This window comes from Diaporthe batatas, assembly GCF_019321695.1.
Source record: "Diaporthe batatas strain CRI 302-4 chromosome Unknown Contig00009, whole genome shotgun sequence".
In the NCBI taxonomy this organism is placed as follows: domain Eukaryota; kingdom Fungi; phylum Ascomycota; class Sordariomycetes; order Diaporthales; family Diaporthaceae; genus Diaporthe; species Diaporthe batatas.
This window is the reverse complement of record NW_025408556.1, coordinates 1-25199: the sequence shown is the minus strand read 5'-3', so window position 1 is coordinate 25199 and position 25199 is coordinate 1. Positions and strand designations below refer to the sequence as shown.

At 55.0% G+C, this 25199-nt stretch overlaps 6 protein-coding genes across 6 annotated transcripts; 4 read left to right on the top strand and 2 right to left on the bottom strand.

Annotated features, from left to right (window-relative positions):
• Window positions 1-2310: 2310 nt before the first annotated feature.
• On the top strand, window positions 2311-4210 carry KVR01_007788 (uncharacterized protein; the record flags this gene model as incomplete). The annotated part of the gene is made up of 2 exons (XM_044790657.1): window positions 2311-3292; window positions 3372-4210. The coding sequence occupies 2 exons, from the start codon at window positions 2311-2313 to the stop codon at window positions 4208-4210; spliced, it is 1821 nt and encodes a 606-aa protein (XP_044642766.1).
• Window positions 4211-5260: 1050 nt separating this feature from the next.
• Window positions 5261-7301, top strand: KVR01_007874 (uncharacterized protein; the record flags this gene model as incomplete). The annotated part of the gene is made up of 3 exons (XM_044786448.1): window positions 5261-5365; window positions 5601-6725; window positions 6807-7301. The coding sequence occupies 3 exons, from the start codon at window positions 5261-5263 to the stop codon at window positions 7299-7301; spliced, it is 1725 nt and encodes a 574-aa protein (XP_044642852.1).
• A 466-nt stretch (window positions 7302-7767) lies between these two features.
• Window positions 7768-15385, top strand: KVR01_007867 (uncharacterized protein). The gene is made up of 2 exons (XM_044788288.1): window positions 7768-14196; window positions 14264-15385. The coding sequence occupies exons 1-2, from the start codon at window positions 8634-8636 to the stop codon at window positions 14923-14925; spliced, it is 6225 nt and encodes a 2074-aa protein (XP_044642845.1). The 5' UTR covers window positions 7768-8633; the 3' UTR covers window positions 14926-15385.
• A 407-nt stretch (window positions 15386-15792) lies between these two features.
• Window positions 15793-19885, top strand: KVR01_007803 (uncharacterized protein). Its single transcript, XM_044785027.1, has 5 exons — window positions 15793-15935; window positions 16101-16221; window positions 16310-16722; window positions 16799-16982; window positions 17112-19885. Exons 1-5 carry the CDS (start codon window positions 15832-15834, stop codon window positions 17286-17288), a joined length of 999 nt encoding a protein of 332 aa, XP_044642781.1. The 5' UTR covers window positions 15793-15831; the 3' UTR covers window positions 17289-19885.
• KVR01_008268 (uncharacterized protein) lies at window positions 17551-19267 on the bottom strand (the record flags this gene model as incomplete). The annotated part of the gene is made up of 2 exons (XM_044782646.1): window positions 17551-18130; window positions 18231-19267. 2 exons carry the CDS (start codon window positions 19265-19267, stop codon window positions 17551-17553), a joined length of 1617 nt encoding a protein of 538 aa, XP_044643246.1.
• Window positions 19886-20013: 128 nt separating the features above from the next.
• Window positions 20014-21957, bottom strand: KVR01_007789 (uncharacterized protein). Its single transcript, XM_044792835.1, has 3 exons — window positions 21255-21957; window positions 20778-21196; window positions 20014-20704 (listed from the first exon to the last, which is right to left on the bottom strand). Exons 1-3 carry the CDS (start codon window positions 21943-21945, stop codon window positions 20063-20065), a joined length of 1752 nt encoding a protein of 583 aa, XP_044642767.1. The 5' UTR covers window positions 21946-21957; the 3' UTR covers window positions 20014-20062.
• Window positions 21958-25199: the final 3242 nt, after the last annotated feature.

Sequence of the window (25199 nt, the reverse complement as noted above, 5' to 3'; positions counted from 1 at the left end):
CCCACACAGCATGAATTAAATCTGGTTCTGCTGCAGGTCGAGGAAACTGCTTCGGTCGTTGTCCTGATCGAGCATGTGTCGCGCCGTCAAGCGGGCAACACCTGGTTCCTCTGACTAGGAGGCCAATTAGGGGCCGGCGAGGAAAAGGGAACAGGAGGGTTTGCAGCCAAGTATGGTCAGGAAAATGTGAGACCCTGGTGAATAAAAATAAAACCTCGTCGGTCCGTGGGTTGTCTCCGCCCCCGGGCGGGAGAGCAAGAGAGGTCCTCTACATAATGCGCCCACAACCCGACGCGTAAGCCCGTGGTAGCTCAACCGTCGTCCCAGAACTCTGGACCAGGCCGAACTTATTGTGGCCCACCGGGGCGGGATGCAGGCAGTTCCACCATGCCTGGCCGGGGTTGACCGCAGCTGCCACGATGTGTTGATCTGACAAGATCGACGGCGCACCACTTGGGGCAGAAGAACAGACCAATCGATAGGAGTTTGAAGATACTGTATTGCTGGCTCAAATAGGCGTCGGTTGCTGCGCGACTGCAAGGGAAACATAGGCTGACAAGTCCAGGGATATGGCTTTCCCTTTGCAGAGCATCAGTGTCCGCCAGGCGCGTGACATGGAGCTCTCCCGGTAAGAGGACGGGGTGTGGCCAAGACGTAGCGGGAGGGCGAGCGACGAAGCTATTGCCAAACCTCAGTTGGAGGGTCCCAATCGAGTATGCTGTCGACAACGATTAAACAAGGGGAGGGGAGAAGGGGGAGAAAAAAGGGGCTGAAACCCATGAGTTGCCAATCCCGGCAGGGAGGTGGAAGGGTGGTCTCTCGCCTTGTGGGGATCTGTCTCCGAAGGTCGAGTATGCATACATACTTAAGTATAGTACTGTTGTAGCTGTACTCCATAGCTGGCGAGGCTGGGTGGGCGCAGGGACAAGAGAGGCCCCCTGTCCAGCTGGATTGCCCGGATGGGCCCCGCTTTCAACCTCCGAGGGCTCGGAGATGGGCCCGCGGCTGTTCATGCTGAGTGCCGGCCCCGTTTCTTTCGCCCAGGCCTGCTTTGCAGCTTTGCAGCTTTGCAGCTTTGCAGCTTTGCAGCATGTGTCGTGGACCGGTGCAACGGCAGATGGCGGCATGGCATGCATGTTCGGATGGACTGACTCGAAGCAGGCGTCGGCCAGGCTGCCAGGACAGGAAGAGACGAAAAAGGCTGTGCCTGGCAGCCAGCCTGGCAGCCCACCACAATATAAACGGGACTGCAGTCTGCACAGGATTGTGTACTGAACGGGAGGAATTCCCGTCAGCCTTGGTGTGGGCACTGCGCACCTGCCCAGGTACCTAAGTACCTAGGTACCTAGGATATACGGGGTGCTGGCGTGTGCGTTATATCCGGGTGCTGGCCTTGGACGGCAGCGTCGTCGTCAGCCTGCCCGGTGAAACGGCAACAGGGAAAGGAAAAAAACGCTGCTGCTAGCCTGCTCCTCACCCACGCAGAGGACGACGAGACAGCACTGTCTGGCTTGCTGGCCTGCTACGTTCGAGCCTCGAGATCACATCTCATTATCGCGGCTTGCTTCCCTGGTTTCCGTGCTGTCCTAGCTCGCCATCATGAGAGATCCGGACGGACTGACAGACACGCAGATGGGCACAGCACAGTCCAGATGTCGGCAAGCCGAGCGGTCGAGCTGGTGGGGGCGCGGGCTGATTGGTCCGTCGGGCATCAAAGTGGGTGACCAAGGGTGCCGAGGACGCGCGTCCTCTCCCTGGACGGGGACCAGCTTCCCTGTCGCTTCTCGCACTGGGCCCTCCCGCCCTCCCGCCGTCTTCCCCTTCTCCCCTGCCCACCTGTCCAAACCCTCTCCAAAATCCCACACACACGCCCCCATCCCGCTGCGCCCACTTCCACCGGGACGCCCTGACTGACCATCCAGCCCATCCTGGCACGTCGGCAGCACAGGCACCCACTCAAAGATAACCCCCCAATCTCCCACTCCGTGCCCGTGCCCGTCCCTTCTCCTCCTCCTCCTCCTCCCACTCCTCCTCCTCCCGCGAATCTGTTTCACATCTGCTTCTACTCGCTTCTGGCACAGCATCAACCTCCATTGCTATCCAAATTGCATCCGCCGTCCTTCTCCCGTCACCACCACCAACCGAACCAGCCGATCAGCCTCCGTCGATAATCGCTGCGACACGCCGCCCGCATCCCACCCCGACTCGACTAAGCCGCGCCTGGGTTGCCGCATCGCCACTTGTTGTTGGGATAAGAAGACGAGCTCGTCTGCGCGGGTTGTCACCAGGGGTAAGGAAAGAGACACGAGCATGTCCACACAACATATCAAGTCACAGAGCCCAGCTGCCTTGCAGCCCGGGTCCGTCGATCCCCTCGTCGACTCCATGCTGGACCTGTCCGGCTACGACGACGCTGCCGCCCAGTACCACCCTCACTCTCAATCCCATTCGCCCTCGCTATCGCCTGCCGCCTCCAAGAACCTCACCCCTTTCGCCAGGCCGGTCCCGGCCACCGTCCAGTCCACACAGGGCTCGCTGCTGTCCGCCTCCTCCGCACAGCCTCTCACCGGCCCCAGCCACCAGTACGACCTCTACAAGCAGCAGACCGGCATCGTCCCCGGCGCCCTCGCCAACACCCTGCAGGTCAACCAGAACAACGTCCACATCGGCTCGGGCTACCAGCAGTTCGATATCGACGCTTACTTTGCTGCCAACATGAACGACGCCTTTGATTTCAACGCCTCCCCCGCCCAGGCCGCCATGGACATGGACTTTGACTCGCCCTCCGCCGCCGACCAGAGCCTGTTCTTTGGCGACTCCACAGTCAACCCAAACGCCATTGGCGGACACGAGGACCACGGCCTGCCCTCGCCCCCGGGGTTGCCCAGCCAGAGCAATGCCGGTCGTGTCTGGCCCGGCATGCACCAGCAGGCTGCTCTGGCCAAGGCCCAGGCCCAGCAGAGGCAGCAGCAGCAGATCATCGCACAGCAGCAGCAGCGCTCCAACCAGCAGCCCAGGCAGCACCGTCAAAAGGGCGGGGCCCAGCCCACCGATCCTATTGTCGAGCAGAAGATCACCCAGCTGCTGAACTCGATGCGCGCCAAGTCCTCGGGCCCCGACTCCCAGAACAGTGCACCCCTGATGAACCTGCCCCGCCCCAGGAAGGATGAGGACGACATGGATGAGGACGAAAGGTTACTGGCAAGTGAGGAGGGCAAGAAGCTGAGCAGCAAGGAGCGACGCCAGCTCCGCAACAAGGTCTCCGCCCGCGCCTTCAGGTCTAGGAGAAAGGGTAAGTCTGCCATCCTGTCACCTACACCGTCTCGACGGACTCGTGGCTAACCTGTTTTCTTTTTTCTTTTCTTTTTCAGAATACATCACCCAGCTTGAAGCCGAGATTGCCGGCAAAGTCACCGAGAACGGTGACTTGCGAGCTCAGAACCGGGCCTTGATCGACGAGAACAAGCGCCTTTCTGACCTGACTCGCATGCTTCTTTCCTCGCCTTCCTTCTCGGACTTTCTTGAGCGCCTCAGCACAAACCCGGCTCCTGCCTCCCAGCCGGCCCCACAGGTTGACCAGAGGCAAGACGCACGGCAGGCACCCAAGGACGTGAACCCTTATGCCGTCCACCAGCAGGCCCAGCGCCAACAGATTGGTCTTGCCATGCTCCCGGAGCAGGATATGGATTTTTCCATGATCGGGGTCGACGCCGAGGCCTACAACTACCAGCCTCAGGTCTACGCTGTCCTCGAGACCCCTGAACCGGTTCTTGATGCGTCTGTTCTTGCCGGCAAGTCTTCCAACTTTGTCGGCGAGGCTTTTGAATCCGAACACGACGAGAAGGTTGACATGCCGGTCATCGAGCGCCCAATGATGGCCGAGGAGAAGCCCAGCGCACCAAGGGCCCCCGAGTCGCCGCTTCCCGTGGATGACCAATTCGAAAACGACCCCGAGTTTGCCTTGTACCACGGCTCTTCGGCCGTAACCTGCTCAGAGGGCCGGACAGCTGCCGAGCTCGACTTGGGCGGCCTTGTACCACATGACCTTTTTGGCGGCGTGGAGTCCGGGAAGATGCTCGCCCGCTATGAGCTTATTGATGTCGACGAAGAGGAGGGGAATGCAGCTCGCGCTATGGCTCGGTTCCAGAGGCTGTCAGAAAGTGTGGAACACGTCTGCTCGAGGCTTGAAATGCTTACGGCCGACATATGATCTGAGCTCAGCCCCTTGGCCCCTCAGCTAATTGTGTCACATGACGGTTTCGACTCCCCAATCATAGCCACTCGCACTTTTTCTTCTTTTTTCTCTTTCTCTTTTCGCCTTTTACCATTTACTGTATATGGACGCGGTCACGATGGTCTACAAGTTTTATTCAATGGCGTTAGAGGATCTCGGAAGTACCGTTCCGCGGGTTATGGGCAAAAGGTTCGGTACCGGCTTGGGTTTGCTCATCGTCCATGTGTGTCTGAGCGAGTACCCGTGGCTGTTGTAGGGTGGGTATGGATACCTGCGCATTTCTGAATATATAAAGCTACAAGAACCGCGAGGACTTGCTTTCAGCGTGTTGAAGACACTGTGCAAAATGCCGGTCTGCCGCCAAAATGACATTATGAAATCAACACACCCTCCCCTCTGCGTCGAGTCCGCAAAGCGGTGGGCCTTCCCGCGACTTGGTGCTGCGCTGATTACCCGACTGAGGCCTACGTCGACTGTTCGACGACCGATCTATGAGTCCCGTATGCGCGCGAGCCTCTGTCTTGCTCTGACGCTCGGCGCTGGTTCCAGGGCTGCGCCGCTCATGTTCTTGCTGTAGAGCACCGTTGACGGCGCCAACTTGGGTGGGCTTGAAGGGAGTGCGTCATACGATGGCCGGGGTGCGTGGCATGGCCCATCCTCTTATGTGGGCAGCCGCTACCAGGCTTCCACATCATGCTCGCGGCGATACTTAGCCCGAGGGTCTGCCAGCCTGCCAGCCCACGACCCTGCCCCCCCTGTCTCAACCCCAGATTTTCTCCGCATGAACGCCTGCGCCCAAGTCTCGTCGCTTCCCACGGGCCGCGACGGACCGAGGACCAGGATGATAGATACGAGTATATAAATTGAAGATGAACCCAACACTTTGGTCGTGAGCCAAGTTGTGCCCTGGGATCACCGGGATCACCTACGAGGGCTGCCCGTTTCTTTCTCAATCCACGCAACGCCAAAGACCGCCCAGATTCTGGGAGCTTGACAAACAAGACGTGCCCGGCCTTGACACCCGCAATGGGTCTATCCTCGCTAATAATCCTGGCCAGCGCCGGGTCTGCTATGGCTCACACGAGCAATGTCGAGGTGCCCGCGAACCTACCCACGCGGGCTCTTGGTCCCGTGAGTGACCCACCAGCCCAGCCCAGCCCAGCCCAGCCCAGCCCAGCTCCGTACTCGCCTACAGTCCTCTTATCCGCCCCCCCCCCCCCCACACCCAGTCTTCGTCCATGGCTGGTACCATGGTGGTATGAACTCTGCGTAAGAGGATCACCAGGGACCATGACTCTGGGGCGCGCAAATGAGATATATGTGTCCTTACCAGGGCTCAGAGAGACCGGCTAACACGACACACAAGGATGCCATCGCGTATTCAGTTGAGCCAGTCTGGTTGAATTCGTTCACCAATAGCAGTCTCATGGCCACCCTGCTAAACGACCTCTCGGAGCTGACAGGCAAGGCCACACCTATTCGGATCGGAGGCACAACGAGTGACCAGACATACATCGTGGACAGCCTCCCCGGCAATGCGTCCTCGCTGGAAAGGAAGAAGCCCAGCACAGAATGGAATGTCACGGCAGCCTGGTTCTCAACCTTTGCGGATTATTTCCCAGAGGGCACCGAGGTGATCTATTGCCTCAACTTTGCGGACAACTCCAGCAACTGGGCCAACACCCAGGAACAAGCAGGCGCTGTGTGGGATGCGCTCGGGGAGAAGCTGGTAATGTTCGAGCTCGGTAACGAGATAGACCATTTTATCGACAAGGGCTGGAGGTCTGCGAGCTGGGGAATAGCCGAGTACATCACGCAGTTCAACAACCTCACTGCGAGCATAATGAACGCCTCGTGGTACGCCGAGGCGGGCGGTTCTGCACCCAAGTTCCAAGCGGCTGTGTTTGCCGACCCGCCCTGGGTCCCGGACCAGCAGGACGAGATTGACGATTTTGACATTGTCAACCTGACCCGGGGAGGGCTGGTCGACGAGGAGCACGAGGTCGTAGAGACCTATTCCGTTCACCTCTACCCGCAGTCGACCTGCGACACGGAACGCTGGCTGAGGATGCGCCTGGACCTGCTGAGCAACCATACCACGCTGTGGCTGAACGTATCACAGTTTGTGCCTCAAGTCGCTGCCGCGGATGCGGCCAACACGTCGCTCGTCTTTGGCGAGACCAATAGTGTCAGCTGCGGCGGGCGCAGCGGAATCAGCGATACTTTTGGAGCCGCGCTGTGGGCTGTGGACTACGTGCTCATGGCCGCCAGCATCGGTATGCCCAGGGTCTACTTCCACCTGGGCGCCCAGTCGCAGTACTCGGCGTTCACGCCCTGGTCATACGAGCTGAACAACGAGACGCTGTCGGGTGGGATCCGCGCCCCCTTCTACGGCCACTATTTTGTCGCAAAGGTGGTGGAGGGACTGGCGGAGGACGAGTCGTACGGCATAGCGGCATTGCCAGGTGCGAATTCTAGTGATCTCAGCGGCGTAAGTGACGAGCGACTCCCTCCTGTCGGCTGACCGACCACCTGCCGGCCGTGTCACTGGCTAACATGCGCATGCCCCCAGTATGCCGTCTACCGCGGCGAAGATCTAGCGAAGCTCGTGTTTCTCGATATGGGCGTCTGGAATGGCACAGAAGGCCTGTCGAACCCGTCCACGCTCAGCAGCACGGATGGGACCGACTTCAGCAACGGGACCAGGCCAAGTTATAACATGACGGTCACGTCCGCTTGGTCAGCCGGGCAGAATGTCAGCATCACCAGACTGCAGGCCCCCGGCACGAACGCCAAGAGCTCGGTGAGCGTGTCGGGCGTGACATTCGACCCTGCGACGGGGGCTCGAGTGGAAGGTGACGCCGGCGAGGAAGTCGTCCAAGTGGGCGAGGGAGGAGCGGTCAGCTTCAGGCTGACCACTGCGGAGGGTGTTCTCCTGCAGCTCGTGACCGACGCGGCGACGACTTCGCCGGGGAGTGGCGAGGCCTCAGGAGCATCTGCCACTGCCGCGGTGTGCGGCCCATGGATGCTCGTGGTCGTCGCCGTAGCGATGGCGTTGACTACATGAGCCGTCACCTATCTCGGGACATCTGCGCTGTACAATCTATAATGTCAGAATGTAGATAGGCACTTGAGTAGATATGTGGTACACCAATGACGGGCCCGGCATCCTGGATGCCCAAATCTTGCCGAGTGGTGTACGTGTAGACGAGATGAGATGCGACGAGATTAGATGAGACAGCTTGAGCCTCGGCCACAATGAGGCTCGTGGGGAGGCCCGGGCCTGCATTTGCCACACGAGATTGGTGCTTTCCATCAGTGGCCCAAATGTCCAACGTCGGGCTGATGCACACCGGCCCCGGCATGGGCATGCAATGGGCCTGGGGGCCTGGCACCTGGCAAGCAGACAAGTTGGCAAGTTGCAAGCCTGGGGGCCGGGGGGGGGGGCGCCGGAAGCATGGTTGACATGGCGCAGGGGACCTAAGACCCAGACAGTAATTGATCAGCACATGCTCGCTCGGCACGTGTGGCATGCAAACCTGTGCTGCCTGGGCGGAACGTGAATGGTGGACGTTGGGTTTTTGCCGCCGATTAGTCCTAGTTCCAGGGGTAATGAACGGCGCGGTGCGAGGGGTGGGGGCAGTTGGATTGAGGGCAGTCAGGGCAGTTAGGCGGTGGGCACGGATCACGCCCGGCTGGTGCTCCCCAATGGGTCTGCTACCTACCTTTCCCCATGAGGCCGACAGCTACACCACAGGCAGAGCCAGAGCTTACTGAAGTGTCAATTGATTGATGAAGCCTTGCAGAGCCAAGACCCTGGTCGTCGTCTTCCTGGCCCCACCCTGTCTGTGCTCGTGTGCGGCCGTCTCCTAGGTCTTCTGCGGTGCCCAAGATCAATACACCCCCGTCCTCGCCGCCGCCGCCGTCGCTGCCAAACAACGTCTCTGCGCACTCAATTGTCTTCTGCGATAGTCGCCTGCCCACCCGGCCATGCCGTTTGTTCGTCCTCAGACAGGACTCGAGGACACCCGAGACCCTTGTTCCTTTTCGGCCGCCCCCATCGCCCCCATCGCCGCCGCCGCCGCCGCCTGAAGTGCACACGCCTGTACAAGACACGCACCCAACGCCGTTCCCTGCGTGAGCCACGTCGATACCCTCACGGCGCTGCTCTTTGCCCTCGAGCCGGCACCACCTCCTTCCCCGGCCCCAGCCTCTGCCGCCCACCCTCACACTCACCCTCACTCATAGCAGAACTACCCACGCGTCTGGTCCGCCCAAGCAGGTCTCTTCCTCTGACCCGCGACCCTCGAGCCGCGAGCGGTCGTGGCCGCCTCGACCTGCACAGGCTCGCCCCGATAACCGCCCCCGTCCTCTCCAACTTGATGTGCTCCAGACCAAAATGCCCTGGCAACCTCTGCCTCGCATCGCTTTCGCCATCGCGACCTACCCCTTTGCCCCACAAGAACCCGAGGACCTGCCCCTCGAGATAGGCGACGAGCTCTACATCATAGAGGAGACCCCTGACGGCAGCTGGCTGCGTGGCTACCTGGTCGCCCAGCCCTCGCTGGTCGCCGGCCTGACCTCGGTCAAGGGGCAGACTCTCGAGGCCAGGATCTACAATGGCATCTTCCCCAGGAGCTGCGTCGAGATCCGCGAGGTCCTCGGCGAGGCGGACGACGCCGACCGTGGTCCCGACGCCGACAGCTTCGTGCAGCCAGGAGACCCGGGCGCTGACTCTGCCAAGAGCGGTGTCACCGGTGACGTGAGCAGGAGCCGCAGGAATGACGGCGAGCTCGCCCCGGCCCTCAGCCCCGTCAGTGATGGCGGCCGCCTCAAGAAGTGGACAAGGGACCTGCCCAACGGCACCAACGGCACATTGTCCGTCCCCGTGCAGAGGGATCCCGACGCTCCCCGCCCACAGGCTCCGGTGCCCATGCTGAAGATCGGCGACGAGACCCCCACGTCTATCTCGGAGCCCTTGATCGACGAGATCGCCTCCTGTCTCCGCGAGTGGCATTCGACAAACCTGCACGAGCTCTTGCTGTCGCGCCAGTATCCCAAGCTGGAGAACCTCGGCCAGCTCGTCACCGCGCTCTATTTTGCGCGCCAGCAGTTTCTCCACAACGTACTCACGGCCTGGGAGTACAGACGCCTGCGCGAGAGGACCGTCTGGGATCTGGTGCGCGTCAACAAGCTTTGCGGCGGCGAGGTCATTGTGCGCGACCCCAAGGAGAGGGGCCGGGTGCTGACCGCGGACGATTCTGTTGTCGAGGTGACAAAACTACAGTCCGTCATGAGCCTGCTCGACGAGCCGCCCCGCCCCGTGGTGGAGTCGACCTCCCTGCACCACCTGCTGGTTGACGTGCGGAGCGTCGCCGGCTCCCTCAACGAGTCGATGACTCTGGTGCTCCATCTCGTCAGCCGGCCTCTTGGCGGGCTGCCCGCCCAGCTCTCCGAGCCATACATCATCGAGATTCCTGCCGGTGGTGCCATGGGGAGCCTGGGTAAGAACGCACACGCCCGCATGCGGACGCTTTTCGCCGACCTGTCGCCCCAGGACACGGGGATGGCGCCCTCGATGGAGTCGGAGATTTACCTGGTGGTAAAAGTTCGCGTTGCAGAGCAAATCATGACTGGCAAGCCGAGCTCGAGGTCTGGCTCGTTCTCGAGAGAGGCAGGGTCGCTGCCGAAGGATGGCACGCGGCCCCCGCTTTCCAGCGGGAACAAGTCCGTGCGGAGGAGTCTGATGTGGGCGGGCAAGAGCACGAGGTCGGCCCTATCCAGGGGCTCGCCCATGGCCAAGGTCGACGAGAGGGCCGAGGAGAGGCCGTTCTCCGGGGGCGCGGAGAGCAGAGAAGGCTCGCAGCCCCCGGGGACCGCTAGCTCGAAAGCCTCGCACTCGTCCGGCGACGGGGCGCCAACCATCACAGTAGACCGACTCGCGGGTGTGGGATGTCTCCGACTCAATGCCATCATGAAGCAGGACGAGGAGGTTGAGCAGGTGCTCGAGATTTGGTCTCCATCGGCGAGATTCGTCTCGGACAAAGAAAACGGGGACGAGTGGGATCCTCTGATCAGGGAAATCGTCGACAGCAAGTCCGGACAGTACGAGAAGTCGAAGACCGCGGAGCGACTGCATCTACACCTAAAGGCCTTCAACCACCCCGATTCGGATGTCCTCATCAAGGCCACGCCCACGCTGCTGTCCGGCACCACAAAGACCAGAAAGATGGGGTTCTCTGGGGCTCCTACGAAGCCCAGGTCGGACATTTACATCACCCTCGACGAGGCGATCCTCTCCAAACAGACTCTGTTATCGCGATATGGCGGCAGTGCAAGCTCCTTGCCCGCCCATCTGCCAGGAAACAACATCCAGGTAACTCTGGAGGTGCGAAACTCCAGCGGTGAGCAGATTGGCGGGTGCATATATCCCTCGTCCAACTCTGACGGCCTCGACACTTGGAGGTCGCTTGCGGCAGAGCCAGGTGAGCCATGGAGGCAGACCCTACGCCTGGCGCTGAAAGATGAAGATGTCCCGGTGGCTCACCTGGTCATGTTTCTGGCCAACACACCCAATGCGCCTTTCGCCGTGGCCTACCTGCCTCTTTGGGATCAGCACGCCTTCATCAGGGACGGAGTTCACGGCTTGCTTCTGTACAAGCTTGACGAGTTCACCTCGTCGGCACAGCCAGGCCCGATCGGCAAGGGTGGCTACCTGTCGCTGCCGCCGACTGCGAAAGGTCACTCGGCGGACGTCACAGGACCGATCGCGATCCTGCGGCTGGAGTCTTATCTTTGTAGTACCCGATATTCTCAGGATCGTGTGGTTCTGGCCCTGCTGAAGTGGAGAGAACGGCCAAGGACCGAGATCCCCGGCCTGTTGAAAGAACTCATCTTTGTCGACGAGATTGAGATTGTCAAACTTCTTGATGACGTTCTCGACTCGCTCTTTGGCATTCTTGTCGAATGGGCGGGCAACGATGAATACGAGGACCTTGTCTTCAGTGCACTGGTTCGGGTACTGGACATCACGCACGACAGGCGCTTTAACATTGCACCCCTCGTTGACCAGTACGCGGAAACAAAGTTCAACTATCCGTTTGCGACGCCTTGCCTGGTCAGGTCGTTCACGAGGCTCCTCCAGAAACCCACCGAGCCCGAAACGGCAAGGAAGCTGAGGGCCACTTTCAAGGTCGTCCGCCACATCCTCAAGTTCATCACCCACGGCCGTGGCCAGCAAAAGGAGAAAGAAGCGGGAATTGGCATCACCAGCAACAACCCGGGTTTCACTCGGCACCTGCGCAGCATCTTCAAGGCTCTCGACTCGATGATGCGCAGCTCGGCGCCAGTGCTTGTTGGCAGTCAAACGCTAGCAGTGCAACACTTCCACACGTGGCTTCCGGAGCTCTCGGGGCTGCTGACAAACGAGGAGATATTGCACATAGCCATCGATTTCATGGACTCGTGCTCGCTGGTCAAGGGCAAGCTGGTGCTCTACAAGCTCGTCCTTATCATCAACTATGCCAGACTGGATATTTTTTCCCACCCCGAGCAAAGATCTGCTCTGAGCGCCAACACCGTCAGATGGATCTCGCCTCACTGGGGCCACACGGAAGAGGTGACAGATGTTTGGAAAGACCAAGTCCGTCTTTGCTGCTCGATCCTGGCCAGCCAGGTTGACCATCTTGGCCCAGAGATCCCAGATTACATACCAAAACTCATTGATTCATATCTTTGCATCCAGGCGGCGCCTCAGCGCCCCAAGGCTGGGCTGTCGCTGTTGTTCCCGACTGCGTACCCGTTCCCCTCGAAGCCCACAAAAGACAAGATGGTGGTCGAAGAAGCCCTCATCGAGCTGTCGGCCGTACTGTCTGCACTGGCGAGCTCACCCAGTGGGATGCAGCTCGAGCTGACCGACGATGATCTGAGCTTGGTGCTGGAGAACACGCTCCACGTCCACATGAGCATCTTGCAGGGTGAGGCCTTTCCGTCCGACTGGCTCAGCGTTCATATATACCACCACAAGTCGGCCATGCGGACCTTACAATACCTGTCCAGCATCTTGCTGGAGACCTTTCTGCCGCACCCAGACGAGGCGGAGTCTTTTAACACTGAACTGTGGAAGGTGTTCTTCACAACCCTGTTGAAGTTGGTCGGGAGTCCATCACTCGCTCTTGAGACGTTCCCTGAGCAGAAGAGGCGTGCCGTCTGGAAGATCGCGGGTGACGTCCGCGAGCATGGATCGGAGCTCTTAAGGAGGACGTGGGAGGCCATTGGTTGGGACACGAGCCCAGATGAGAAACAGCGATATGGCCTGAGTAGGATGGGCGGCTACCAAGTCCAATACGTGCCAACACTCGTCTCTCCGATTGTGGAGCTTTGCCTCAGTGTGCACGAAGGCCTTAGGAAGATGGCGGTTGAGGTCCTTCAGACGATGATCGTGAGCGAGTGGACACTGAGCGAGGATCTGTCCGTCATCCAGACTGAGATTATCGACAGCCTGGACTCATATTTCAAGACAAAGCCCCTCACGGAGAGCATACTTCAGAAACTGTTCGTAGGCGAGGTTCTGGATCGGTTTGAGCCCCTGGCTGAGGTCCCAGACGAGCCCCTCTACGCGGGGATCCGCGATCTCATGGCGACCGTGGACGAGTTCTTGGACCTGCTCGTTGCAGTACACAGTGGGGATGGCACTGGCGAGGCCTCAAACCTCATCAACCGTCTGCGCCTAATGGAGTTCCTGCGGGACATGCAAAAGGAGGAGATATTCGTACGCTACGTTCACCAGCTGGCAGAGCTTCAGGCTGGCGCGAGGAACTTTACAGAAGCCGGCCTGGCATTGCGCCTTCACGCCGATCTGTACGACTGGGATCCTGCCAAGCCCATACCCGCCCTTCACGACCCGGAATATCCTGCCCAGACGCAGTTCGAACGGAAAGAGCGCATCTACTTCGACATGATCAAATACTTTGAGGATGGGGAGGCATGGAGCAGCGCACTTGCGGCCTACAAGGAACTCGAGGCTCAGTACGAGTCGAACGTCTTCGACTTTGCCAAGCTGGCCAGGACGCAGCGGGCCGTCGCTACAATCTACGAGACGATTGCTAACAGCGACAAGCTTGTACCCAAGTACTACAAAGTGGTCCTCAGGGGCCTGGGATTCCCCGCGAGCGTGCGCGACAAGGAATACATCTATGAGGGTTGGCCGAACGAGCGTGCGTCTGGCTTTACTGATCGGATACAGGAGCAATACCCGTCGGCGCAGATTGTGACCAGCGAAAATATCGACGACGTAGAAGGGCAATTCCTGGTTATCTCGTCCGTCAGCCCCCATCGCGACCTCGCCCACCACGTTTTCCAGCGGGCCAGAGTCCCGCAGATCACCCGAGACTACATTATCTCTGCACACCCCCAGCGGTTCTCCATCTCCACGAAGAGAAGCACCAGCGGCGCTATTGAGGAGCACTTTGCTGAAAAGGTCGTCTATACGACTGCCGAATCGTTCCCCACCATACTGCGCCGCAGCGAGATCGTGGGCACCGAGGAGATCCGCCTCGGAGCAAAGGAAGCGGCACTGGAACGCATCGTGCGCAAGACGCAGGAGATGACAGCGGTCGAGAGGAAGATCATCGACGGTGACAAGAGCGACGAAGTTGCGCAGCTTCTTGTGGATGCCATCAGCATCAGCGTCAATCCAGACTCGGAAAACAGCGTTGTGTGCTACCGTCGACTGGTACCCGGGGCGCAGCCTACCGGCGAGACAGCCTCACAGGCCGATGACGCAGGAGACCTCGAGGCCCTGGAGAACCAGATGCTGGACCAGGCGCCCGAGTTGGACGCGCAGGAAAATGCCATCAAAATGGCCCTTATCGATCATGCGATCATGATCAAAAGATGCCTCGCCACGTTCGCGAAGAGCTCCAGTCAAATCCTCTTGAGCCACCACGGGGACTTGCAGAGATGTACGTCGCGCGACTTGGCGCAAACCGTGGGTATACCAGTATCTGAAGCATGCTAACACAATTCCAGGCTTCGAAGCCACCTTTGCGCCGGAAATTGAGGCGTTCACGCCCCCGCAACCGGCCCGAGACAACCCATTGCCCTCGCCGTCCATGGCGACGCCAACCACTCCAAAGCATCAACACCAGTTCAGCACGACGTCGGCCAATGGTACAGCGGAGGTTTCGACAGTGCAGCCCGTATCCCTGCGCCAGGGACGTGGCGCACGGTTGAGCTTCCTGGGTGGCCGCAAAAGGGAGCCGCCCCAACAGCCACGGACGCCTGTCAACGGCGAGCAGCCGGACAGGAGTGAGGCCGGGAGCAGCAGGAGCGAGGGGAAAGGCGCAGACAGCCACAGGAGGAGCTTCTTCCGTGCGCCTTCGCATGAAACCCAGCGACCTGGCGTGGGAATCTCGGGCAGTGTGACCAACGGCAGCCAGCAATCCAACGGGCCGCTTCCACGGTCAGGGACAGAGGCCAGCGATTGGGTGACGGACTCTGGCAGTCACGGGAGCTATGACACGCGCATACTCGCGAGTACGCCAGTAGATTCCCTCGACAAGGAACGGGAGCGGCTCGATGGTGCCGGGACGCCTAAACTAGGGGGGATGAAGAAGAGGCTCAGCCTGCTCAGGCTTGGCAAGAAAACGGGCCGAAGCAACGGAGCCATGGGCGCCCTTGACGAGGAGTGAGCTGGCAAGATAGCCTGTCTGTTCTGCGGCTGCCGGCGACTCCCTGGCGGAGATAATGAAGAATGCCGGCAGTCAAGTCTAGTCTTGACCCAGCTTCCCTTCCTTCCTCCTCCAAACACAACCTCTCTAGGTGGCTGGGGACTGTTATTGCTCATGGCTTGTCTAGCGGACTGCCTGTTCCTACTGCGCTCGACCAGACCATGTTACCAGGGCGCGAAATCTATTGGTTTCCGGGCGTTTCCCCCTCCCCATACCCCATCCCCCTTTCGATTTTTTTTTTTTTTTTGTTTTATTTTAACAGCTTAATATGATCGAGGACCGACTGGTCATGTCGGCGGGTTGGCTGGCATCTTGGTTGCGCAGTGTCGGGACCAGGCGTTCAGGAAAGCCAGGGGCGAAGCTGGATAGACAAATGAGTGTGAGGTATCTAATACCACGGACCCAGTGTAGGAGCTTCCAGTCGGGAGAGGGGTGGGGTGGGGTGGCATGGGTTGTATTATTTATTCTGTATATAATCGTTGTCGTCGAGTTCACCTAGATACCACTAACACGCGTTTTGCTTTCTCGTGCCGTCTCTAAGGCTTCCGCCTGTCAACCCAAGACGATAACCCCATTCCTGCACGCGTCGGCACCTGTGTCGTAGGTTCCGTAGAAAGGCAAGTAAGTGTTGGAGTTTTGGAGGTGCGGTTGCTGCAATATCTTGTCGCCGCCATCAAACGTACCCAGGTACCTACCAGGGTAGGTACTTGGGTAAGTAGGTACTCGCTTACCTGCTGACTCAGCCTGCTGTTGGCCCGCAGGGGCGAGTTGCAATGCAAACGCGGTCGGCTGGGGCACGTCAGCTCGCAGCCAAGGGACGACCCGTCTGCAAAGACGCCCTCTTGAGAGCAAAAGGCCAAAGGCGATATGACGACGCCCAAGTCCAATAGCAGACGACTCGACAAGGACGAGAAGAATGTCCTGCTCCACCTTCTCCAGGCTCCCAAGCTGACCAACTGCGACATTGCCCGGTAGGTTCTGTCCCGTCAGCGGCGGTCCTCCCGGCCGAGGAGGCTTCCGACGAGGAAGCATAAGCATCGCATCATCTCAGCCTCCGGCAATGCAGCTCGGCAGCATCCCTGCGTGACAAACAACTGCCCTGCATGTGGCCGCATGATTAGCTGACCGCCCACCAGGATATTGAAGGTCGACGAGCGCACAATCAGCCGGAGGAGGAAGCAACTCAGGACCCTCGGCCACCTGAGCCCCGAGAGGAACGTCAAGAACGCAGAGAAGCTCCATGAGTGGCAGCTCGAGGTCGGTCTCGCATTCCGCGCCGGGCCGCCGCCGTGCTCCGCCGTGCTCCGCCGTCCGTCGCCTGCTAACGTGCGCCGCTCCGCTCCAGAGAGTCATTGCCCTGCTCGACCAGAACCCGGACCTGCAGCTCAAGGACGTCAGGGACTTTTTGCAGACAGAGTACGATCTCACCGTTACCGTGTCCACCATCAGCCGCCAGCTCTCTAGGGCAAATCACGCCCGGGCGAGGAGACCAGGCTACAAGGGCAAACGGCCAGACCTGCAGCCCCCAGAACCACCCTTGCCCGCCCAGGGCCAGCCTGAATATGGCTTGTCTGATCCAGCAGTTCTCGAGCAGCCACGCCAGAATCAGCCTCCAGCAACAAGCAAGCTGCCACCCACGCTTACCGCGCAGCAGGAACGCCCTGCCATATTGAAGTGTCCCTACTTTGCAGCTTTTCCCCAGGAATATTCGAGCCACCCCTTCTGCCAGAATGCCTGGCCTACCGCGCGTGATGCAAAGTGCGTAGCCCCCCAGCAGTGGCTAGTCCCCATTCATTCCCTGTCTCCTCTTTTCTGACTGTCATTTGCCGGACAGGGATCACATAATAAAACAGCATTCCGCACCCAGATTCAGGTGCAACCGCTGCATGGGTCACTTTGATGACAACACCGCCCTGGTCTTGCACCACCGAGCCCCACAGCCTTGCCCGCTGCGCGAATGGGTCGTGCCCGAGGGTGTCGATGAAGATCAAAAGGACAAGCTACGGAGGGTAGGCCAGGTACGGACAGAACAAAGCCACTTCTGGCTGCCTGCCGAGACAGCCAGTGCTGATTCTAGTCCTTTTTTCTCTCTCTCTTTTTTTTCTCTTTTTCTTTCAACTCGCACTCACTCACACACACATACACAGGGCGACGAGATTGAGAGGTGGAAGAAGATGTTCCGCATAATCTTTCCAGGTCTCCAAGAGATGCCCGATCACATGTTTTATGATCCTGCATATTTCCCAGCTATTGACCCTGCCTTGGGGGCTCTTCCACAGGCAAGCCAGGTGGAAGGTGCGGCGGCAGTAGCAGCCGCTGAATAATGTCGAGCCCGCCAACAGCCCGCTGCCGGGCTGATATACCCAAGCCCGCCCCGTCGCCTGCCTGCGATCTAACAATATGCAACTCTATAAACGCCTACACTTATGCAAATCCAACCGTGTCCTGATGACAGTACGCCAAGGTGTGCCCCATGCGCCACTGCCGTCTGTAAACAATCAAGCCCAAACAGGAGAACAGGAAACAGGGGAATAGGGAACAGGGGAACAGGCTCCGGAGGGCTGCTGACACGCTCCGCCCGACCTTTTACCAGTACGGTCCATCGCTGCCAGAGCCCTCCGACGCGGGGTCCCAGTCCCGCTCTATGCGCCACGCGTCCTCGGCCCTGATGCCCATGAAGGCAATGTCGCATCCGCGGTGGCCGTACTTCTCCGAGAAGACGCGCCTGCCCGTCTCGATCATCATGTCCAGGCCTACCTGGAAGCCCTCGGGGTCCCTGTAGAAGGGCTCGCCCTCACCCCCACCCTGCCGGAGCTGCCACATGTTCCGCCACCAGCCGCCGTCTATGTACTTGACGGCCTGCATCCGGTAGGCTATGTCAACCAGCTGCTCGATGGTCTCTCCCTGCTCGTCCACCAGCCTCTTGCGCTCAATCTCCTTGGCGTCCGACTCGGACCTGTTCGACTCGTCGGGTCTCGGCGGATCCTTGGCTGTCTTGTCCTCGTCCTGTTGTGCTTCGGCAGGGCCCGGGTCACCGGCAAACGTTGCATGGATGCCGGGTATCCGGAAGAAGGCGGCTATATTGTCGAGCGTCGTCGAGGTGTCGATAATGATGCCGATCTGGGTCGAGCCTTGGAAGTAGCCTGCCCACTGGAGGCGGTCGTACCTAGGAGCAGCCCGGTCAGCCAGGCATCCCCACGACGTTGTACTGTGGCAAGGCAGAGGGTGGGGGGGCGGGGAATGCGGCCGGGAAAATGCCAGCTTACATGTCACAGTCGGTGGCGTAGAAGGGGATGTGTGTATCCCAACCGCCGACGTCCAAGATGGCATCCCGGTGGACCAGGGTCAGGTGGTCGTAGGCGAAGAAGTGGTGGGCCCACTTTGGGATGCCGGGCTGGTGAAGATAGCGCATGATGGCAACGGCCCTCGCGTAGAGCGAGTAGTTGGCGACGTGTTTGGAGCCGTCAGCGTGGGGGCGGAACTCCTTCTCGAATGAAAAGGCCACGACGTCCTGGTGGGACCAGAAGAAGTCTGACCAGTTGCGCTGGAGGGCGGTCCAGGCGTAGAAGTTCTGGAGCTGGGCAAAGGTGAAGAGGGTCGGGGTGACGATGACGTTGACGCCCAGCATGGCAAGCTGCGAGTGGTTCAGGTAGAAGGGGTTCTGGAGGGTGAGGAGGTTGTCGCGGTTGGAGTACATGACGCCGGTGTTCTCGACGACGTAGATGTCCTCGGGGGGCCATCCGGCGGTGATGTAGCTGGACACGCACTGGAGCAGCTGGGGCCAGTTGCGGGTGAAGCCGATGAGGAGGGGCGTGTCCTCGGGGACGTGGGGGTGAGGAGGGCGGTTGATGTCGGGCACGCTGGCGCGCAGCTGGCGGGCGACGTCGGCGGGGTTGTCCCGGGACAGCAAGGGGAAGGGGTCGGGGATGGGCTTGGCGGGCTGGCGCGGGGGCTTGGGCGGGGGCTTCTTCTTCATCTCGTAGTCATCGTTCCTCCAGGAGAAGAACTCGCGCTCGAGGGGGTCCATGGGCTTCTGGTGGGGGCCGGGCTCGTCCAGGAGGAAGGCGGCATCAGAGTCATGATGGGCGGCGGGGGGCCCGGTGGCACGAGGCTTGACGTCCTGCTTGGTGGGCAGCAGGATCTCGTAGCCGCCGTCGCTGATCCAGGTGATGATGGAGGGGAAGTCTGCGTGGGGGGCAGGGCGGTGGTGGTGGTGGGAGGTCAGGTAGAAGATGCTGAGCAGGAAGACGAGCAGCACGATGACGCCACGCAAACGGTAGAGGGCTGAGCGGCGGTAAGACATGGCACTCGGAGGCTGGAGAACAGCAGCACAAATGTTCCCATCACGCTCGCCGCGGGAGCTTGCGGGTGCACGGGTATAAAAATGAACAAGCAACCCGGGCCAGGGGCGCCTCAGCCTCAGGGAAAAGGTGGGCGGATGGATGATGACGATGTTCAGGAGCGCGGGGCGTGGGCACGGGCGGGTCAGGCGCTCGGGTGCGGGTATGCAGACAGGGCCCTGACAAGGGCTCGGGGCCGGCGAGGCAAGGGGGAAATGATGCTAATGAAACATGCAAAAGAGAGAGTCGCCGATGGCGGGGGTTGCTGAGAAAGGTGAAGAGGTGAAGAGGTGGGCGGTAGAAGACAGGAAAAGAAGACAGAGAAGACAGAGGCAGACAGAGCAGACAGACAGGAAGAGGGAGGGAGGGAGAGAGAGAGAAGAGAGCTGAGGTGGCAGGATGCTTCTCCGTAAAGTCGAAACAAATCGTGTCGTCTCGGGGCCATCGATTCATTCATTCGTTTGTTCGTTGTTCGTTTATTCATTTATTCGCCCACTACTGCCTCACCCACCACCACCACCCATCCCACCCGTCGGGATGCATGGCCCGACCAAGACCAGTGGCCAGGTCGATTGTCTGGTGCATCATTATACTCCGTAGAGCCTGCGAGTGCCGGTGGTTGATTGCAACCAGCAGCCTGGGCCAGGGACCGAGGGGCCGGGGACCTAGGGGCCGGGCCACGCTAGGGCCACGCCAGGGCCACGCTGACTTGGGGGTACCAGGTACCTCTTGTTTCAGACTAATAATAATGGCTGATACTATCCGCATGTAGCAGCAGCCCTCGCTACCAACGACCAGCAGTGGCGCATCCCCGTCCCCATGGTCTCGGCCTCGACGCCTGCCGCGTCTGCCCACCGCGTCCTGTCAGCCACCACCACCATGTCGTCGGCGCCGCCCTCGACCTGGAAGCTGTGCACGTGCATCGTCAGCTTCAGGTGCGAGAAGGCCCACGGCACACTCCCCAGCTCGCCGACGTATCTGATGCTGCCCCTCCCCCTCTCAAACAGCCCTGCCACAAGCTCCCGGGCCAGCTCCTGGCCTGTCCGCCCCCGTCCCCGGCCCGCCGCCGGCACCACCGTGCTCGGGAGCTCCCACAGCCCGGCAAGGAGCCCCGCGTCTGGCCGTCTCTGGATCAGGTAGCTCCCGTCACAGCCACGCCGCACCGCACACACCACCGTCTCCTCCTCGCGCACTGCCTTCTTCGCAGTCTTGACCGGGAACTTTCGCACATGCGCCATGCCCCCTGCGCCCCCCACGTCCCACTCCGAACAGATGCCGCAGGCATCCTCCATGTCCACCAGCCCGCCTGAACCGCGGGCCCCGTCCTCTTCTCTTATGCTTGCTATCGTCTTCCCTTCCTCGAATGCCCGGCACGTCAGGCTGATCGGACAGCCCACACACTGTGACCCGTGTCCCACCACATCAGTGAACATCCAATATAGAGATTCTCCGTCTCGTGATAACTTCACTTACATTGGGCTGTGGCGTGCAGACGGTACTGCCCAGCTCCATCAGGGCCTGGCCCCAGCGCCCGGGCACGTCACTGGCCTCGTCCACGTCCACGTCCACGTCCACGTCCACGTCGGAGCGCTCGAGCGTGGCGGCCTCGACGAGAGCCTGCGCGGCGGCCCACAGCAGGTCTGTGACTGCCTTGTCTGACTTGACGTCGCCGAGGATCCCCAGCTGCCGGCTCAGCACGCGCAGCACGTTGCCATCCACCATGCAGTCTGCATTTCCAAATGCGATGGCAGATATCGCCCCTGCGGTGTAGCGGCCCACCCCGGCCATCTCCTCCTCGAGCTCCTTGGCCGTCTGCGGCAGCAGCCCGCGCCGTGCCGGGTCCTGCACCACCTTCTTCGCTGCCTCGAGGATCCTCCTCGCCCGGCTGTAGTCTGTTGCCGTCGTGGGCATCATCAGTAGAGAACTACGAGTCTGGCCAGTTGCACTCACATCCGAGGCCCCGCCACGCCGCCATCACCTCGTCCTCCTCGGCCGCAGCCAGGTCCTCCACGGTCGGCCATTTCTTCATCCACCTCGTCCAGTAGTCCTTGACCACCGCCACCCTGGTCTGTTGGAGCATGATCTCCGAGATCCAGACCTCGTACGCACGCACCGAGAGCCCCGCCCGCGACTCTGCTCCAGGGCCCAGGAGCTCGGCATTGAATGCTTTCCGCCATGGCATAAGTCGGTCCTCGCTGACCCCGTCGTACCATTCCAGCAGCCTCGTTCGGCCCAGCCGCCCAGTCTCTCCAAAGAGCAGCAACGGCCTGTGATAGAGCGTTGAGTGCAGCCGCGGCGCCGGGCGCCGGGCGCTGCCAAAGTCGCAATCGTGAGCCTGAGGCTCCCCGGGGCCCGTAAAGAGTCGCTCAGCGAGGCCGCGCTTGGTCCTGGACCCCGTTGCGGCCCTTTTGACAGCCCTGGGTCGTTTACCAACGTGCGCGCGCGAGGCTGGTGGCGGTTGTTGTTCCGCTTCCGCAGGCGCGTGCCCTCTGTTGCTCAGGACGCGTCGTTTCAAAGATGCCCGTCCTGCTGGGATCGGTGCCCGGCGCGCCGAAACACGGTTCCCCCTCTCTTCATCTGAATCCAACTGGGATCGAATGCGATCGGCAGCAATTCTCGAGCTTTGTCGTCGACTGGCCATTGTGCAGACTCGGATGTAGTAGTGGTGATAATGTGTTAGGTAAGGAGGATATAGTACTAGTGACAATATATTAGGTAAGTACCTAGGTAGGTATTAAGATAAGAATTTTTAAGAAGTAATTATAAAGTAAAATTAATATATTTATTTTAAAATTAATAAAAATTTAATTTTTATTAAAGTTTTATTATAATATAATAATAATAATATATATATATTATTTTAAAATTATTAATTAATTAATTTTTAAAATAAATTAATAAGATTTTATATAAATAATTTTTATTTAATTTATTTAAATAATATAAATATATATTAAAATAATAAATATATATATATTAAAATAATATATATATATATATATTAAAATAAAAAATTATATTTTATATTTAAAATTAAAATTTATTATTTTAATTTTATAATTAATTAATTATTTATAATATATATAAAAGATTATATTTAAATATTAATTAAATAAAATAAAATTAAAATTATTTTTTAAAAAAATATATCTATTAAAATATATTTTTATAATAATAAAATTATTAATTATAAATTAAATTATTATAAAAAATACAAAGAATATATATTAAAATATTTAATATATTATAAATTATTTTATTTAAAAATAATTTATTTTATAAAGTTTTATAAAATAAAAACTTTTATTAATTAATATTTTATATTTTATATTTTTTATTATTTATTTAATTTTTAATTATTTAAAACTTTAATTTATATTATATTTATAAATAAAATTTTAATTTATTTATTATTATTTAATTTTATAAATATAATCTTTTATTAATTTATAATATAATTTAATATGTATATATAACTTTAAATAATAAAAATTTATAAAAGTTTATAATAAAATATAAATATTAATAATGTTAATTTTTATTAATAATTTTAAATTAATATATATATAAATATATATAATTTAAATTTAATTATTAATAGTATTTATAAATAAAATATTAAATATTTTATTAATATTAATATTTTTAATTATTTTAAAATTATTAAATTAAATATAAAACTAATTAATATATAAAATAATAAATATATTAATAATTATTATTATTTATTTAAATAATTAATTTATTTATATATTTTTAAAAAAGTTTATTTAAAATTATTTTATAAATTAATTAAAATATATAAAAATTAATAAATTATTAATTTTTAATTAATTAATAAAAGTTTATTTAAAATAAATAAAAGTAATTAATATTAATTATAATAATATTTATTATATATATAAATTTAAATATATTTTATATAAAAACTTTTAATAATTTATATTAGTAGACTTACTTTATATATAAGAAGTTATTAAAGTGGTGTGTATTTATATTGGTTAGAGGTCTACCTAGCTAGGTGGTGAAGCGCTTAGTTAGGTTGGCCAGACCTGCTGACTAAGCTTGGCCCATATATAGACACAGACCCACTAATCTTGCTTACAGTGCTTACAGTAGCTAATCTATTGCAGCCTACTATTCCCACACTGGCACCTTTTTAGTCTTCCAAAATCTTCCTTCCTTCCAGCCAATCAGAGAGCTCCATTTTGCTGATAAAGTAGTTTCTAACTAAATCACTCCAATTACTTAGAATTACCACCAAACATATAATTACAATTTAGTCAATTTAATCGCTTTAAAACGCTCTAAATTAACATTTTATAAATCACCTAAATCGCTTAAATTTAAATTGCTTTAATAGGTGAAATCGAGTCTAAATTACTAATTAACTAATCGCTTATCAGACCGTTACTAAGTGGCACCAACTGCCTACATTTAACCAGTTAATCCCTTCTAGCAGTCTTCTTCTATAATTAACACTCCAAATCAACGTTTTTTAAGTTACCTAGTTACCCAGTTATTTAATTACCAATCACTTACCAGACTATCTACTAGTTACTTACCAACTATAACTAATTATCAATCAATCCACAACTATTAGTCAGTCTAATTAGTCCTTCTAACAGTCTTCTTTTCTTCTCTTATAGCTTAACTAGTTAAAACACTCTAATATATATTAAATAGGCTTCCTCTAGTTAAAGTAGCATTCATTAAAATCTTTCAATCCCTTAGGCGGATTAACATACTAGATATACTTTAAGAAGCTACTACTAATATAGCTAATTATAGTTACACTACCACTAGGCATAGAATTATTCATTAATAGAAGTAGCTTAAATAAAGGGTTTAGTTTACTTAGTTAGTTAGGTAGTTTAAATAGCCTTTTAAACCTAAACCACTACATATTCCTCTTTATAAGTATTATTAATATATCTCTTTAACTTAATTTTTAACTTTAACTTCTTTTTATAATAAAGGCACTATTAGTATACATTTATAATAACTATAGATAACTTTATTTTTTAAAAAAAACTTAAGTTTATAATTAGTTATAATATTAAAGTACTTCTATTTCATTATTATAAAAGAAAAAGGAGTTAAGAATATAAAAGTTACTTACTTAATTAATTACTTAAATAATATAAGATAAGTAATCTACTAAATAAACTACTAAACACATTAGCTAATAGACAGCTAAAACGTCAATTTAAAGGTCTAATACATAGACTTAAATTATTAATTATAAGAAAGAGAGAAAGTTATTATAAAAGTTACAAGACTTACCTAATAAAGGGGTCCTACTTAATAGTTAAATTATACCTAAACTACCTAATAGGCTAGCAAATAAGGGTCTTAACATACTAGCTTAAAAGAAACATATAAGGTTATTACTTACAAGGTTATCACTTACTATAAAAGTCTAATTAACTTAAAAGTTAAATTATTTAATAAAGGGTTTAATAAATAATTATAATATATAATAAATATAATTATAACTATATAGTTTTAAATATCTTAAAAACTATATAATTATAATTTAATCTTCTATAATAAAGTTTTAAATATCCTAAAAACTTTATTATAATTAATTATAACACAAATATTACTACTTATAAAAAGAGTTTTAAATATCCTAAAGACTCTCCTCATAACAGCAATAGTAACCTACCTCTTTAAGGAGAGAAAGCCATCAAATATCCTAGTAGGCATCCTCTCAATAAATAGATTAAAAATAGTTACCTTACTATTAGAAGCTATCAACAACTAATCAGTATTAGTGGGCTTGCTTTATGTGTAAAAAGTTGTTAAAGTGGTGTGTATTTATATTAGTTAGAGGTCTGCCTAGCTAGGCAGTAAAACGCCTAATTAGGTTAGCTAAACCTACTAACTAAG

What these genes read in the sequence shown, in the direction of transcription:
- KVR01_007867 (XM_044788288.1), top strand. Translation starts at nt 8,634, where the DNA reads ATGCCCTGGCAACCTCTGCCTCGCATCGCTTTCGCCATCGCGACCTAC. An exon ending in CCACGGGGACTTGCAGAGAT is followed by an intron (nt 14,197 to 14,263) that starts GTACGTCGCGCG and finishes ACACAATTCCAG; the next exon opens with GCTTCGAAGCCACCTTTGCG.
- KVR01_007803 (XM_044785027.1), top strand. Translation starts at nt 15,832, where the DNA reads ATGACGACGCCCAAGTCCAATAGCAGACGACTCGACAAGGACGAGAAG. An exon ending in ACCAACTGCGACATTGCCCG is followed by an intron (nt 15,936 to 16,100) that starts GTAGGTTCTGTC and finishes ACCGCCCACCAG; the next exon opens with GATATTGAAGGTCGACGAGC. An exon ending in AGCTACGGAGGGTAGGCCAG is followed by an intron (nt 16,983 to 17,111) that starts GTACGGACAGAA and finishes ACACATACACAG; the next exon opens with GGCGACGAGATTGAGAGGTG.
- KVR01_007789 (XM_044792835.1), bottom strand. Translation starts at nt 21,945, where the DNA reads ATGGCCAGTCGACGACAAAGCTCGAGAATTGCTGCCGATCGCATTCGA. An exon ending in GGCGTGGCGGGGCCTCGGAT is followed by an intron (nt 21,197 to 21,254) that starts GTGAGTGCAACT and finishes CGACGGCAACAG; the next exon opens with ACTACAGCCGGGCGAGGAGG. An exon ending in TCTGCACGCCACAGCCCAAT is followed by an intron (nt 20,705 to 20,777) that starts GTAAGTGAAGTT and finishes CACGGGTCACAG; the next exon opens with TGTGTGGGCTGTCCGATCAG.